The sequence below is a fragment of the Hemitrygon akajei genome, chromosome 25 (genome assembly GCF_048418815.1).
Source record: "Hemitrygon akajei chromosome 25, sHemAka1.3, whole genome shotgun sequence".
NCBI classification, from domain to species: Eukaryota; Metazoa; Chordata; class Chondrichthyes; order Myliobatiformes; family Dasyatidae; genus Hemitrygon; species Hemitrygon akajei.
In genome coordinates this window covers 2,758,168-2,772,089 of record NC_133148.1, presented here as the reverse complement: position 1 = coordinate 2,772,089, position 13,922 = coordinate 2,758,168, and the positions used below count along the sequence as shown (strand labels likewise).

General features: G+C 48.1%; 1 protein-coding gene across 4 annotated transcripts in view; it reads right to left on the bottom strand.

The window, feature by feature from the left end:
• Positions 1–13,922, bottom strand: part of tep1 (telomerase-associated protein 1) — a 78,124-nt gene that overhangs the window by 23,987 nt on the left and 40,215 nt on the right. For all 4 annotated transcript variants that reach the window (XM_073028935.1, XM_073028936.1, XM_073028938.1 and 1 more), the window contains exons 15-19: positions 12,582–12,703; positions 11,942–12,010; positions 10,453–10,605; positions 658–834; positions 24–144 (exon numbers count right to left, since the gene is read on the bottom strand). In XM_073028935.1, the coding sequence (XP_072885036.1) occupies positions 24–144; positions 658–834; positions 10,453–10,605; positions 11,942–12,010; positions 12,582–12,703 (642 nt within the window). The remainder of the gene's footprint in view (positions 1–23; positions 145–657; positions 835–10,452; positions 10,606–11,941; positions 12,011–12,581; positions 12,704–13,922) is intronic.

Below are 13,922 nucleotides of genomic sequence, written 5' to 3'. Positions count from 1 at the left end.
ATCCGAGCTGAGTTCTTCCTTACCCACTGGAACTGGGGCAGGTCCGGCAGGGAATAGTCGTCCAGGGTCTGTCCGTAACGCTCGCCCAGGATCAGCACGAAGAGCTGGCAGCGGGCAACCTCAGACAAGCAAAGCTCCAGTTGCCTGCGGACGGGGGAGAAGCAGGGGGACGATGAGAAAATCATCGGGGGTGCGAAGGCGAGGGGGGGAGTGAGGGCAGGAGGACAAGCTGAAACAAGGAGAGTCCCGTGGAGGGTCACCACGGAGTCACGGCGTGCATCAGAGGGAGGGGGGAGGTCACATTCCAGGATGGCGGTCGGAGGGATGTCACGCGAAAGGTCGGAGGGAGGAGGACCCGCAGGGTTTCAGGAGGGAGGCCCTACCACAGGGTCAGGTGGAGTTCATTCTCGAGGGTCAGGGGGTCAGTGTTAGTGGAAATTCATGTCTGAAGGTTACGGATCAGTGTCAGAGAGTCACACAGGATCGTGAGGTCAGTGTTGTGGGAAAAGTCATAGGGTCAGTGTCAGAGGAAGGTCAGGGGGGGTTAGCGACCGAGACTTGTGGGGGAGGGGCTAAAGAGCAAGGGTCGCGGGGTCAGAGTGGGGTTCTGAGCAAAGGACAGGCATTGGAGGGCAATCGCGAGTCCAGGCCACCTACCTGTTGCTGCGGCTCTCCTGCTCGGTGATGCCCCAGCGCAGGTCGACCTCCTGCAAGTGGATTCGGTGGGGAGCAGCCCGAGCCCGCAGCTCGGGGAGGACGGCGCGCACCAGCAGGTCCCGCTCCCCCGCCATGTCCCGGAACGTGGAGGAGACGAAGATCCGGACAGTCCTCCACCTGCAGGGAGACAGGGTCGTGGGGTCAGAGCCAAGTCCGAGGGAAGCGGCTGTCACTGTCAAACCGCCTTTTTTAAACAAAATAATACTTTTTAAGATTTGTACTGTTTAACAAACTCATGAATTTTTCAAACTCACTGACAGAAAGCAATATAGAATCTAAACTAACTGTTTGTCATCTTTCTTATTGGTAAGTATTAACACATTATATATATGTAGATGTTTTAATTATGTAGCCTATTAATCACTAAGGAACTTTCTTTATCTTATCTATAAAAGTGATAAGATTTTTCAGAAGAGCCATCTTTTATTTCTTTATTCCTTTGTCTTATACTCCTCAGTATCAATTCCCCTCATCGCATCATTTCTCAGCTCTTCCTTTAGTTTTCACTTTTGTTTGAATTCTAAAATAAACAGAAATCTCGGAATTCAGACGGCTCACCGTTTTCCACTCCTGGAAGAACCTGAAGGATCAGAAATTAGCATTTATTTCAAGGGGGAACCGAATACAAAAGCAAGGAGATAATGCTGAGGCTTTACAGGATACTGGTCAGGCCACACGTGGAGTATTACCAACAACTTCCGGCCCCATATCTCAGAAAGGACGTGTTGTCATTGGACAGAGTCCAGAGGAGGTACACGAGGATGATTCCAGGAATGAAGGGGTTAACATATGAGCAAACACGAGGATATCTGCAGATGCTGGAAATTCAAGCAACACACACAAAATGCTGGTGGAATGCAGCAGGCCAGGCAGCATCTATAGGGAGAAGCACTGTCGACGTTTCGGGCCGAGACCCTTCGTCAGGACTAACTGAAAGGAGAGATACTAAGAGATTTGAAAGTAGTGGGGGGGGGGGGGGGGAGAATGAGAAATGATAGGAGAAGACCGGAGGGGGTGGGATGAAGCTAAGAGCTGGAAAGGTGATTGGCAAAAGTGATACAGAGCTGGAGAAGGGAAAGGATCATGGGACGGGAGGCCTCGGGAGAAAGAAAGAGGGGGGGAGCACCAGAGGGAGATGGAGAACAGGCAGAGTGATGGGCAGAGAGAAAAAAAAACAAACAATTAAATATGTCAGGGATGGGGTAAGAAGGGGAGGAGGGGCATTAACGGAAGTTAGAGAAGTCAATGTTCATGCCATCAGGTTGGAGGCTACCCAGGCGGTATATAAGGTGTTGTTCCTCCAACCTGAGTGTGTATTCACCTTGACAGTAGAGGAGGCCATGGACAGACATATCAGAATGGGAATGGGACGTGGAATTAAAATGTGTGGCCACTGGGAGATCCCGCTTTCTCTGGCGGACCGAGCGTAGGTGTTCAGCGAAACGGTCTCGCAATCTGCTCTGTATCACTTTCGCCAATCACCTTTCCAGCTCTTAGCTTCATCCCACCCCCTCCGGTCTTCTCCTATCATCTCGCATTTCCCCCTCCCCCCACTACTTTCAAATCTCTTACTATCTCTCCTTTCAGTTAGTCCTGACGAAGGGTCTCGGCCCGAAACGTCGACAGCGCTTCTCTCTATAGATGCTGCCTGGCCTGCTGCGTTCCACCAGCATTGTGTGTGTGTTAACATATGAAGAGCTTTTGGCAGCTTTCGTCCTGTACTCACTGGAATTCATGCGGCGAGGAGGATCTCACTGAATGTTGAAAGGACTCGATAAGGAGGACATGGTGCATCCAGAACCAGACCTCGGTTCCAAAAGGTCACCCCCTCAATTTCCAGGCTGTGCCCTCCAGTTTTGGATACCCCCACCAGAGGAACATCCTCTCCACATTCACCTTATCTCGTCCTTTCAACGTTCAATCGGTTTCAATGAAATTCCCACTCCCCGCATTCTTCTAAATTCCAGCTCAGCACTATATTCTATTGCCGTTGAAATGAATGCCAACATTGTATTTATCTTCAGACGCAACCTGTCAAATTAACCTTCTGGGAATCTCCTAAGTCCCTCTGCACCTCTGATGCTTGAATTTTCTTCCAGTTAGATAACGGTCTGTAGTTTTCTTCTTTTTACCAAAATGCATTATCATACATTTCCCAACACTGTATTCCATCTGCCACTTTTTGCCCATTCTTCCAATTTGTCAAAGTCCTCCTGCAATCAGCACTACCTACTCCTCCACCCATCTTCGTGCCATCAGCAAACTTTGCCACAAAGCCATCAATTCCATCATCTGAATAATTGATAAACAATGTGAAAAGTAGTGGTCCCGATACTGACCCCCGAGGAACACCAATAGTTACTGACACCCAGCCAGAAAAAGCCCCCTTTATTCCCACTCGCAGCTCCTGCCTATCAAGTCATTCCTCTATCCATGTCAGTACTTTTCCTGTAATGCCATAGGATTTTATCTTGTTAAATAGCCTCAAGTGTGGCACCTTATCAAATATCTTCTGAAAATCCAAGTAAATGACATCCACTGCCTTTCCTTTGTCCACCCTGCTTGTTACTACCCTGAAGAATTCTAATAAATTTGTCAGGCAAGGTTTCCTTTACAGAAACCATGCTAACTTTGACTTATTTTATCATTAGTCTCCAAGTACCCTGAAATCTCACCCTTAAGAATGGACTCCAACACTTTCCCAGCCACTGAGGTTGGGCTAACTGGCCTATAATTTCCTCTCTTTTGCCTTTCTCCCTTCTTAAAGGGTGGTGTGACATTTGCAATTTTCCAGTCCTCCGGAACCGTGGCAGAATCAAGTGATTCTTGAAAGATCATAAAAACTGCACCTGCTATCTCTTCAGCACCCTCTCTCAGGACTCTGGGATGTAGTCTATCTGGCCCAGGTGACTTACCCACCTTAAGACTTTTCAGAACTTTTTCTTTTATAATAGCAATGGCCCTCACTCCTGCTTCCTGACACTCACGGACCCCTGGCACACTACCAGCATCTTCTTCAGTGAAGACTGATGCAAAGTACCCATTAAGTTCATCTGCCATTTCTTTGTCCCCCATTACTACCTCACCAGCATAACTTTCCAGTGGCCAATATCAACTCTCATCTCCCTTTTACTCTTTATATAACAGAAAAAACTTTTAGTATCCTGCTTTATTTTATTTCCCCTCGTATTTCGCCTTTTTGTATTTCTTATGGCTTTTTAGTTGCCTTTTGTTCGATTTTAAAAACTTCCCAATCACTTTTGTTACATTTTATGCTCTTTCCTTGACTTTTATACAGTCCTTAACTTCCATTGTCAGCCATGGTTGCCTACCCCCTGCCATTTGAGAACTTTTTCAGTTGGGCATATCTATCCTGTACCTTATGAACTATTCCAGAAACTTCAGCTACCTCTGCTCTGCCGTCGTCCCCACCAGTATCAGATAGGGTAGATAGTGTCCTTCTGCCCCTCCTCACACGAGGGGTTTCAGGAGAAAGATGTGAAGATTTTGATTCCCTCCCCCTTGCTCTAGCGTCTCTGCTTGTTGTCTATTTTGTGCATAAGCAAGTTACATATAATTTATGCTAAGTAACACACATAAAATGTATATATGCTTAACATAAATTATGTCATCTTTATAATTACAAATTACAAGTCCTTTCCCGTCCCAGTGACGGGCTGTGGCTCGGAAGTGTGACTGATCATTTCCCTCCGTGGACGCAGCCTGACGTGCTGAGGTCCTCCGGCAATTTGTGTTGCTCAAGATTTCCAGCATCTGCAGAAGCTTCTGTACTATTATTGACAGTACAGAACAGCACAATGTTGTGCCAACCTTTTAACCAACTCCAAGATCAATCTAACCACAGTAGTGTAGTGGTTAGCATGACAGCTCGGGGGTGTCAGAGTTGAGAGTTTAATTCCCCCGCCCTCTGTAAGAAAGTTTGTATATTCTTCCAGCGTGCACATGGGTTTCCTCTGGGTGCTCTGGTTTCCTCCGACAAACCAAAGACGTACCGGTTAGCAGGTGAATTGGTCATTGCAAATTGTCCTGTGATCAGGCTAGGGTTAAAAATCAGTGGATGGCCAGTTTCCATAATTAGAGGAGCAGAAAGCAGACACCCGGATGGCGTGTTGCCTCCGAAGTGCCAGGTCACGGACGTCTCGGATCGGATTCACGGTATTCTAAAGAGGAAGGGTGAGCAGCCAGATATCATGTTACATTTTAGTGTCAATGACATAGGTAGGAAAGGAGAATAGATCTTGAAGAGAAGATATAGGGAGCTGGGTAGTAATCTCTAGATTGCTGCCCGTGTCTTGTACCAATGAGGGTTAAGGATGATTTGGCAGATGACTGCACGGTTGAAGAACTGGTGCAGGGGGCAGGGTTTCAGATTTCGAGATCATTGGGATTTCCTCTAGGAAAATTGTGATCCATGCAGATATTACGGGTTACAATTGAACCCAAGAGAGACTAATATCTTCACAGGCAAGTTTGCTAGAGCCGTTGGGGAGGGTTTAACCTAATTTGGCAAGGGTTACGGCAACCAGAGGGATAGGGCAGAAGATGGGGCAATTGACATACAACTAGATGTTAGTATGTAGTGAGACTGTGAGGAGAGACAGGCAGATGTCAGAGCAAAATTGCAGTCAAGTGTAATCGGGGGCCAAAATCAAAAAGGGTGATGAATACAGGAATAAAGGTGTTTTATTTAAATGCACACAGTTAACAGAGTAAGGTAGATCATCTTGTAGTGCAGTTAGAAATTGGCAGGCATGATGGGCATCTCTGATTCGTGGCTGAAAGAAAATCATAGGTGGGAGCATAACTTACAAGGACACACATTGTGTTGAATGGACAGGCAGGTAGCTGGGTGGGGGGAGGGGAGAGAAACTGCTGGTAGAAAATGAACTCAAATCCTTAGAAAGGGGTAACGTAGAGTTGGTAGATTCCTTGTGGGTAGAGTTAAGAAAGCACAATGATAAAAAGACCTCGATGGGAGGTGTATATAGGCCTCCGAACAGTAGCCAGGATGTGGGATAGAAATTACAATGGAAGCTAGAAGAAGCATATTAAAAAGAGGGAATGTTGCGATAATCATGGAGAATTTCAATATGCAGACAGATTGGGAAAATCAGGTTGGTGCTGGATTCCAGGAAAGAGAATTTTTTGAAATGTCTACGTGATGCCTTTTTAGAGCAGCTTGCGGTTGAGCCCACGAGGAGAACGGCAATTCTGGATTGGGTGTTGTGTAATGTCTCAGATTTGATTAAGGAGCTTAAGGTATAGGAACCCTGAAGAGTTAATGATCATAATATGATAGAATTCACCCTGCAGTTCGAGAAGGAGAAGCTAAAACTGGATGTATCAGTGTTACAGTGGCGTAAAGGGAATGCAGAGGCATGAGAGAGAAGCTGGTCAAAGTTGATAGGAAGCAAACGCTTGCACAAATGACGGCAGAATTGCAATGACCGGTGTTTCTGTGGGAAACTTGGAAAGAGCACAGTAAAGATATAACCCCAAGATGAAGAAGCATTCTAAAGAGAGGGTGGAGCTAAGCTGCGGCTGACAAGCGAAGTCAAAGACAGCGGAAAAGCAAAAGAGAGGGCATATAACAAAAATTAATGGGAAGGTAGAGGAGCGGGAAGCTTTTAAAAACAAACAGAAAGCAACTGAGAAAGCTATTAAGAGAAAAAAAAGATGGAATAGTAAGGCAAGCTAGCCAATAATATGAAAGAAAATACAATTCTCAAAAATACGAAAGAATATATTTTTCAAATATATAAAGAGTAATAGAAAAATAAGAATGCATATCAGACTGCCTGGAAAATGACACTGAAGAGGTGGCAATGGGGTACAAAAAGGATGGCGGACGAACTTAGTAAATATTTTATGTCACAGTAGAAGATACTAACAGTATGCTAAAAATCCAATAGTATCAGGGGGATCAGGGGGCAGAGGTGAATTTAGTTGCAATTACTAAAGGCATTTTACTATTCCTAAAGAAGCTGAAAAGTCTGAAGGTAGACGAGCAACCAGGACCAGATGGACTATACTGCGAGGTTCTGAAAGAGATTGTGCAGGCATTTGTAATGATTTTCCAAGAATCACTAGATTCTGGAAATGTTCCTGAGGATTGGAAAATTGCAAATATCAGTCCACTCTTTCAGAGGGAGGCGGAAGATAGGAAATTATAGACCAGTTAGCCTGACCTCAACGAGTCTGTTATGAAGGACTGGGGTATTTGGAGACAAGATAAAATTGGCTAAAGTCAGCATGGTTTTCGAAAGGGGAAATCTGGCCTAGAATCCTTTGAGGAAATAATAGGCAGGACACAAAAAGGAGAGCCAGTGGATGTTGTTTAATTGGATTTTCAGAAGAATTTGACAAGGTGCCACATATCAGGCTGCTTAACAAGAGCCCATGGTATAACATGAAAGGGACTATCATGGAGCAAAGATTGGCTGACTGGCAGGACGCAAACAGTGGAAATGAAGAGGGTCTTTTCTGGTTGACTGCCATTGACTAGTGGTGTGCCACAGGTTTTGGTGTGGGACCACTTCTTTTCAGGTTATATGTTAGTGATTTGGATAAAGGAATTGATGGCTTTTTGGCCAGTTTTGCAGACAATACAAAAATACGTTGAGGAAGCAGGGTGTCTGCAGAGGACTTGGAGAAATTGTGGGAATGCCCCAAAGAAGTGGGAGATATAGTCATGCACTTTGGAGGAAGGACTGTTTTCTATATGGGGAGAAAATTAAACATTTCAGAGGTGCAAAGTGACTTGGGAGTCCTCTTGCAGGATTCCCCAAAGGATAACTTGCAGGTTTAGTCGATAATGAGGAAGGCAGATGCAATGTTAGCATTCATTTCCAGAAAATTAGAAGGCAAACACAAGGATGTATTGCTGAGGCTTTATAAGCTATTGGTCAGACAGCAGTTAGAGTATTGTGAACAGTTTTGGGCCCCTTACCTAAGAAAAAAATGTGTTAGCATTGGAGAGAGCCCAGAAGAGGTTCACAAGAATAATTCCAGGAATGAAAGGGTTTACATATGAGGCACAGGTTATGGCTTTGGGCCTGTACTCACTGGAGTTCAGAGGAATGCGGGGATCTCATTGAAACCTACTGAATATTGAAAAGACTAGACAGAGCGGAAGTGGAGAGAAGATTTCCTATAGTGATGGTCGTGGGACCAGAGTGCCGAGCCACAGAGATGAAGAAAAATTTGTTTAGCCAGGTGGTGAATCTCTGGAAGCCATTACTGCAGAGGGCTGTGCAGGCCGAGTCACTGAGTACAATTAAACTGGAGGTTGATAGCTTCTTGATTAATCAGGGTGTTAAAGGTTATGGGGAGAGGGAGAATGTGGTTGAGGGGGATAATAAATTAGTCATTATCGAATGGCAGAGCAAACTCGATGGAACAAATGGCCTAACTCTGCTCACGTCCTTATGATCTTATCCATCTGTTCTTCCGCAGTTTTTTTTAAGAACCCTACCATTGACCTTGAATTCTGTCTTCAAATTCAACCTTCCAAAGTGAATCACTTCACACTTTCCCAAATTGAAAGCTATCTGAAACTTCCTAGTCCAGCTCTGTCAGTCCCATTCTAACCTTCCACACTATCCACAACACCACCGACCTTTGTGTCATCTGAAAACTGATTAAGCCACCCCTCCTCATGCAAGTCGTGTATAAAAATCACTTCACAGCTGTAAGATCAGTGTTCAATTCCACTCAAAATTCTTCTATCTGCTCCAGTTTCCTGGTTCATGGTTTGAAGTTACTGAGTCGTGGGCATGCTATGCTGGTGCGCTGCGCGGCTACACTTGTGGGCCAGCACAATCCTTGCTGGCTTGATTTGATGCAAAACGACGCACCGTAGGTTTCGATGTGCCTGTGATAAATAAAGCTACTCGGAATAAAAAAGAAAAATCATAAGGAGCAGGAGTCCCAGAACCGATCTCTGCAGAACATCACGTGTCATGGACCTCCAGGCAGAATATACAATGTACACCCACTCACTGCCTTCTGTGGGCAAGCCAATTCTGAATCCGTGGATCAAGTTTTCCTAGATCCCATGTCTCCTGATTTTCTAAATCAGCCTACTGTGGGGAACCTTGTCAAACACCTTACAAAGGTTGGTGGTGTGGATAGTGTTGAGGATTGTCGAAGATTGCTGACAGACATTGACAGGATGCAGAAGTGGGCTGAGAAGTGGCAGATGGAGTTCAACTCAGAGAAGTGTGAGGTGGTACACTTTGGAAGGACAAACTCCAAGGCAGAGTATAAAGTAAATGGCAGGATACTTGGAAGTGTGGAGGAGCAGAGGGATCCACAGATCCCTGAAAGTTGCCTCACAGGTAGATAGGGTAGTTAAGGAAGCTTATGGAGTGTTAGCTTTCATAAGTCGAGGGATAGAATTGTAGAGTCGCAGGATAATGATGCAGCTCTATCAAACTGTGGTTAGGCCACACTTGGAGTACTGTGTCCAGTTCTGGTCGCCTCACTATAGGAAGGATGTGGAAGCATTGGGAAGGGTACAGAAGAGATTTACCAGGATGCTGTCTGGTTTAGAGAGTGTGAATTATGATCAGAGATTAAGGGAGCTAGGACTTTACTCTCTGGAGAGAAGGAGGATGAGAGGAGACATGATAGAGGTGTACAAGGTATTAAGAGGAATAGATAGAGTGGACAGCCAGCGCCTCTTCCCCAGGGCACCACTGCTCAGTACAAGAGGACATGACTTTAAGGTAAGGGGTGGGAAGTTCAAGAGGGATATTAGAGGAAGGTTTTTTACTCAGAGAGTGGTTGGTGCATGGAATGCACTGCCTGAGGCAGTGGTGGAGACAGATACACTAGTGAAGTTTAAGAGACTACTAGACAGGTATATGGAGGAATTTAAGGTGGAGGGTTATATGGGAGGCAGGGTTTAAGGGTCGGCCCAATATTGTGGGCCGAAGGGCCTGTGCTGCGCTGTATTGTTCTATGTTCTAAAACCCATAGACACCATATCCACAACATCGAAATGTTAACTGATATTGCTGTTGTCTTGTGCGATGCCTCCACTGCAGATAAAGCTATTCATGACTTTTACAGAACTGTGCATAAGTCTTTGGCACCCCAGATTTCTGTTTAAATGGTTTCTAATGGCATCACCGAGGCTGTCTGGGATTACCTGGCGAAGCAGAAGCAAGACAGCCAAACTCTGCAGAAGAACTGTGGCAAGTTCTCCAAGATGCTTGGAACAACCTACCAGCTGATTTTCTTATAAAACTGCATGACAGTGTACTTAAGAGAACTGATACAGTTTTAAAGGCAAACGGTGGTTACACCAAATATTCATTTAATTTTAGGTTTTACTGTTTGCTCCTCTTTCTAGCAATTTTTGTTGATATTTAGAAACTTTTCATTTCATACTTTTTGCAAGCATCTTTGCTTTACAGAATTTTTTTTACATGTGCCTAAGACTTTTCATAGTTCTGTATACTTCGTGTCTCTCTGCCTGTGACAAGCAAGCTAGTGTGGAAAGTTTCTCACACAGTGGGTGTTGGGAATGTGGAAAAAGCTGAAGTGGAGGAGGTAGAGGGAAGAACATCCACAATCGTTAGAAGACATTTGGACGGGTACATAGCTAGGGAACGTTTAGAGGGATATGAGCCAATCACGGGCAATTGGGGGCCAGAGCAGGTGGCATCTTGGTCAGCACGGACGAGAGGGGTTGAACTACTCCCTGACCTGCGCGTTGGAGCCCTGAGAACACTGGAAAGTGAAGTTGGCTCCATCTCCTTGAGGACACGGACACTCTCCCGGGCTTTCGGAAGGCGGAAGATGTCGTCGATCTTCTCCACGTGTTCCAGGAGACGGCAGGAACCTCGCTCGCACAGAAACCTTGAGCAAGCAGATTTGAGCTCAGACTGGATAGTTACCGAGTTTCCCAGCATCACACAGGACACACATCGGACCAGGGTCAAGGTAAGGCACAGGGTGAGGGGCCTTCCACACCGTCCTGTCAGACACAGGGTGAGGCTCCCTCCACACCATCCCATCACACACTCCCAGGGACAGGGTCAGACACAGGGTGAGGCTCCCTCCACACCGTCCCGTCACACACTCCCAGGGACAGGGTCAGACACAGGGTGAGGCTCCCTCCACACCGTCCCGTCACACACTCCCAGGGACAGGGTCAGACACAGGGTGAGGCTCCCTCCACACCGTCCCGTCACACACTCCCAGGGACAGGGTCAGACACAGGGTGAGGCTCCCTCCACACCGTCCCGTCACACACTCCCAGGGACAGGGTCAGACACAGGGTGAGGCTCCCTCCACACCGTCCTGTCACACACTCACATGAACAGGGTCAGACACAGGGTGAGGCTCCCTCCACACCGTCCCGTCACACACTCCCAGGGACAGGGTCAGACACAGGGTGAGGCTCCCTCCACACCGTCCTGTCACACACTCCCAGGGACAGGGTCAGACACAGGGTGAGGCTCCCTCCACACCGTTCCGTCAGACACAGGGTGAGGCTCCCTCCACACCGTCCTGTCACACACTCACATGAAGAGGGTCAGACACAGGGTGAGGCTCCCTCCACACCGTCCCGTCACACACTCCCAGGGACAGGGTCAGACACAGGGTGAGGCTCCCTCCACACCGTCCCATCACACACTCCCAGGGACAGGGTCAGACACAGGGTGAGGCTCCCTCCACACCGTCCCGTCACACACTCCCGGGGACAGGGTCAGACACAGGGTGAGGCTCCCTCCACACCGTCCCGTCACACACTCCCAGGGACAGGGTCAGACACAGGGTGAGGCTCCCTCCACACCGTCCCGTCACACACTCCCGGGGACAGGGTCAGACACAGGGTGAGGCTCCCTCCACACCGTCCCGTCACACACTCCCAGGGACAGGGTCAGACACAGGGGGAGGCTCCCTCCACACCGTCCCGTCACACACTCCCAGGGACAGGGTCAGACACAGGGGGAGGCTCCCTCCACACCGTCCTGTCACACACTCACATGAAGAGGGTCAGACACAGGGTGAGGCTCCCTCCACACCGTCCCGTCACACACTCCCAGGGACAGGGTCAGACACAGGGTGAGGCTCCCTCCACACCGTCCCATCACACACTCCCAGGGACAGGGTCAGACACAGGGTGAGGCTCCCTCCACACCGTCCCGTCTCTCACTCCCACAAGATGTTCACTGTTTTTCTGTCTTACCTTAAGATCTGGTCACTGTAGCCAAAGAGGGTGACGTCATTTCTGCAGCTGTCCATCTGAGAGTTGATACTGTTGAAGCAGAGACACAGAGAGGCAGATTAAGGTGCGCTTGCTCCTGCAGTAAACATCTGCAATGAATGAGCTTCAGGGAAACAGGAGACCGCATTGCCTGCTCCTGGTTGTTGGCCAACGTGTTTGTTCGTGGACGCAGGAGGTCAGCCAGAGGGCTCAGGCCGTGCCAACCGCAAGCCCGCCTTCACCGATGCCCGATGAGGGAGAATGCAGTTTCCACGGTCATTCTGGAGGCTCTCTGAGCCCCGATCATTCTGTGTGAGGGAGGTAAAGAAATCTCCGGAATTCTCTCCTCAGTGAGAGCTGGGGATAGTGGGCAAGGGGGTGGTGAGATTAGAGTGGCCAGAGTCACAGAAATCATAAATTGCTCCTCTTTCCACAGAAGATCCACTGGGTATCGCCAGCATTTTCTGTCCTCTCCCCCTTCCACTGCCCATACTCTTCCTTCCACCCCACTCCATTCCACCTCCTTCCTGCTCCCTCCATCCTCTCTCCCTCAGATGGGACACGACACTGCGCGACAAACCAACCTGACAAGAATAGCTTGGAGAACAGGCCCTGGGCCTACCTCAGTCTCCGGGCTGAGAGATCCACCTGGACGAAGAGGAGGTTGCAGTTGACAAGGCGACGGTAGAGTTGGACCATCTTCCTCGCCGCTGAGCTGCAGGACAGGACCAGAAGGGTGTCGATCTGCCGGGTGAGGGGAGAAGTGTCAGGCAAAGCCCCCTCTGCATCGCTCGGTGAAACAGACTCCACCTTCGTCTTCGTCCATTGTAGAGCAACTCTCCCGCCCCTGCCCTCTTCCGGTTACAGGGACTAGCCCAGTTGTGGGATCCTCTCCACACTGCCGGATGGGGCATGGGGTGGGGTTTGCCAAGCCCAAGGAAGCTTAGTCGCTCCTCTGCCTGCTCGTGGGGCCAAGGCAATCTGGTAGGTCCCATGACTCACCAGTTAGAACCACAGAACATTACAGCACAGAAACAGGCCTTTCGGCCCTTCTTGGCAGTGCCAAACCATTTTTCTGCCTAGTCCCACTGACCTGCACCCGGCCCATATCCCTCCATACACCTCTCATCCATGTACCTGTCCAAGTTTTTCTTAAATGTTAAAAGTGAGCCCGCATTTACCACTTGATCTGGCAGCTCATTCCACACTCCCACCACTCTCTGTGTGAAGAAGCCCCCTCTAATGTTCCCTTTAAACTTTTCCCCCTTCACCCTTAACCCATATCCTCTGGTTTATTTCTCCCCTAGCCTCAGTGGAAAAAGCCTGCTTGCATTCACTCTATCTATACCCATCATAATTTTATACACCTCTATCAAGTCTCCCCTCATTCTTCTACATTCCAAGGAATAAAGTCCTAACCTATTCAACCTTTCTCTGTAACTCAGTTTCTCAAGTCCTGGCAACATCCTTGTAAACCTTCTCTGCACTCTTTCAACCTTATTAATATCCTCACTTGTTACTTGCGCCTTTTTGAAACATCTCAACCAACAAGCCACAGCTTTGCCCAGGAAATTGCAGTGAGCTGGAGACCCAGGCCAGCCCAACACAGCCCCTCGCTGGACTCTTCCCTGTAATCTGACTGCCTCGGGAACGGTAGACCCCACCCAACCCAGACCTCCTCTCTCCTGCTACACAGAAGCACCTACCACCAGGCTGAAGGGCAGATTCTACCGCACTGTCATCTCGAGCAGATAAGGACAGACTCCTGCTTTCCCAGTCTATCTTCTCGAGCCCCTTGCACACTGCATTTTCTCTGCAATGTGGTGCTATATTCCACATCCTGTCACAGCTTTCTCCCTTTTGTACAACCACGATGTGCTCATGCCTCGAGCGCTCTGCCCGGACAGTAGAGCTTCTCTCTGCGCCACGCCATCCAGAAGCACCACAGCTTGGTACGGCAACT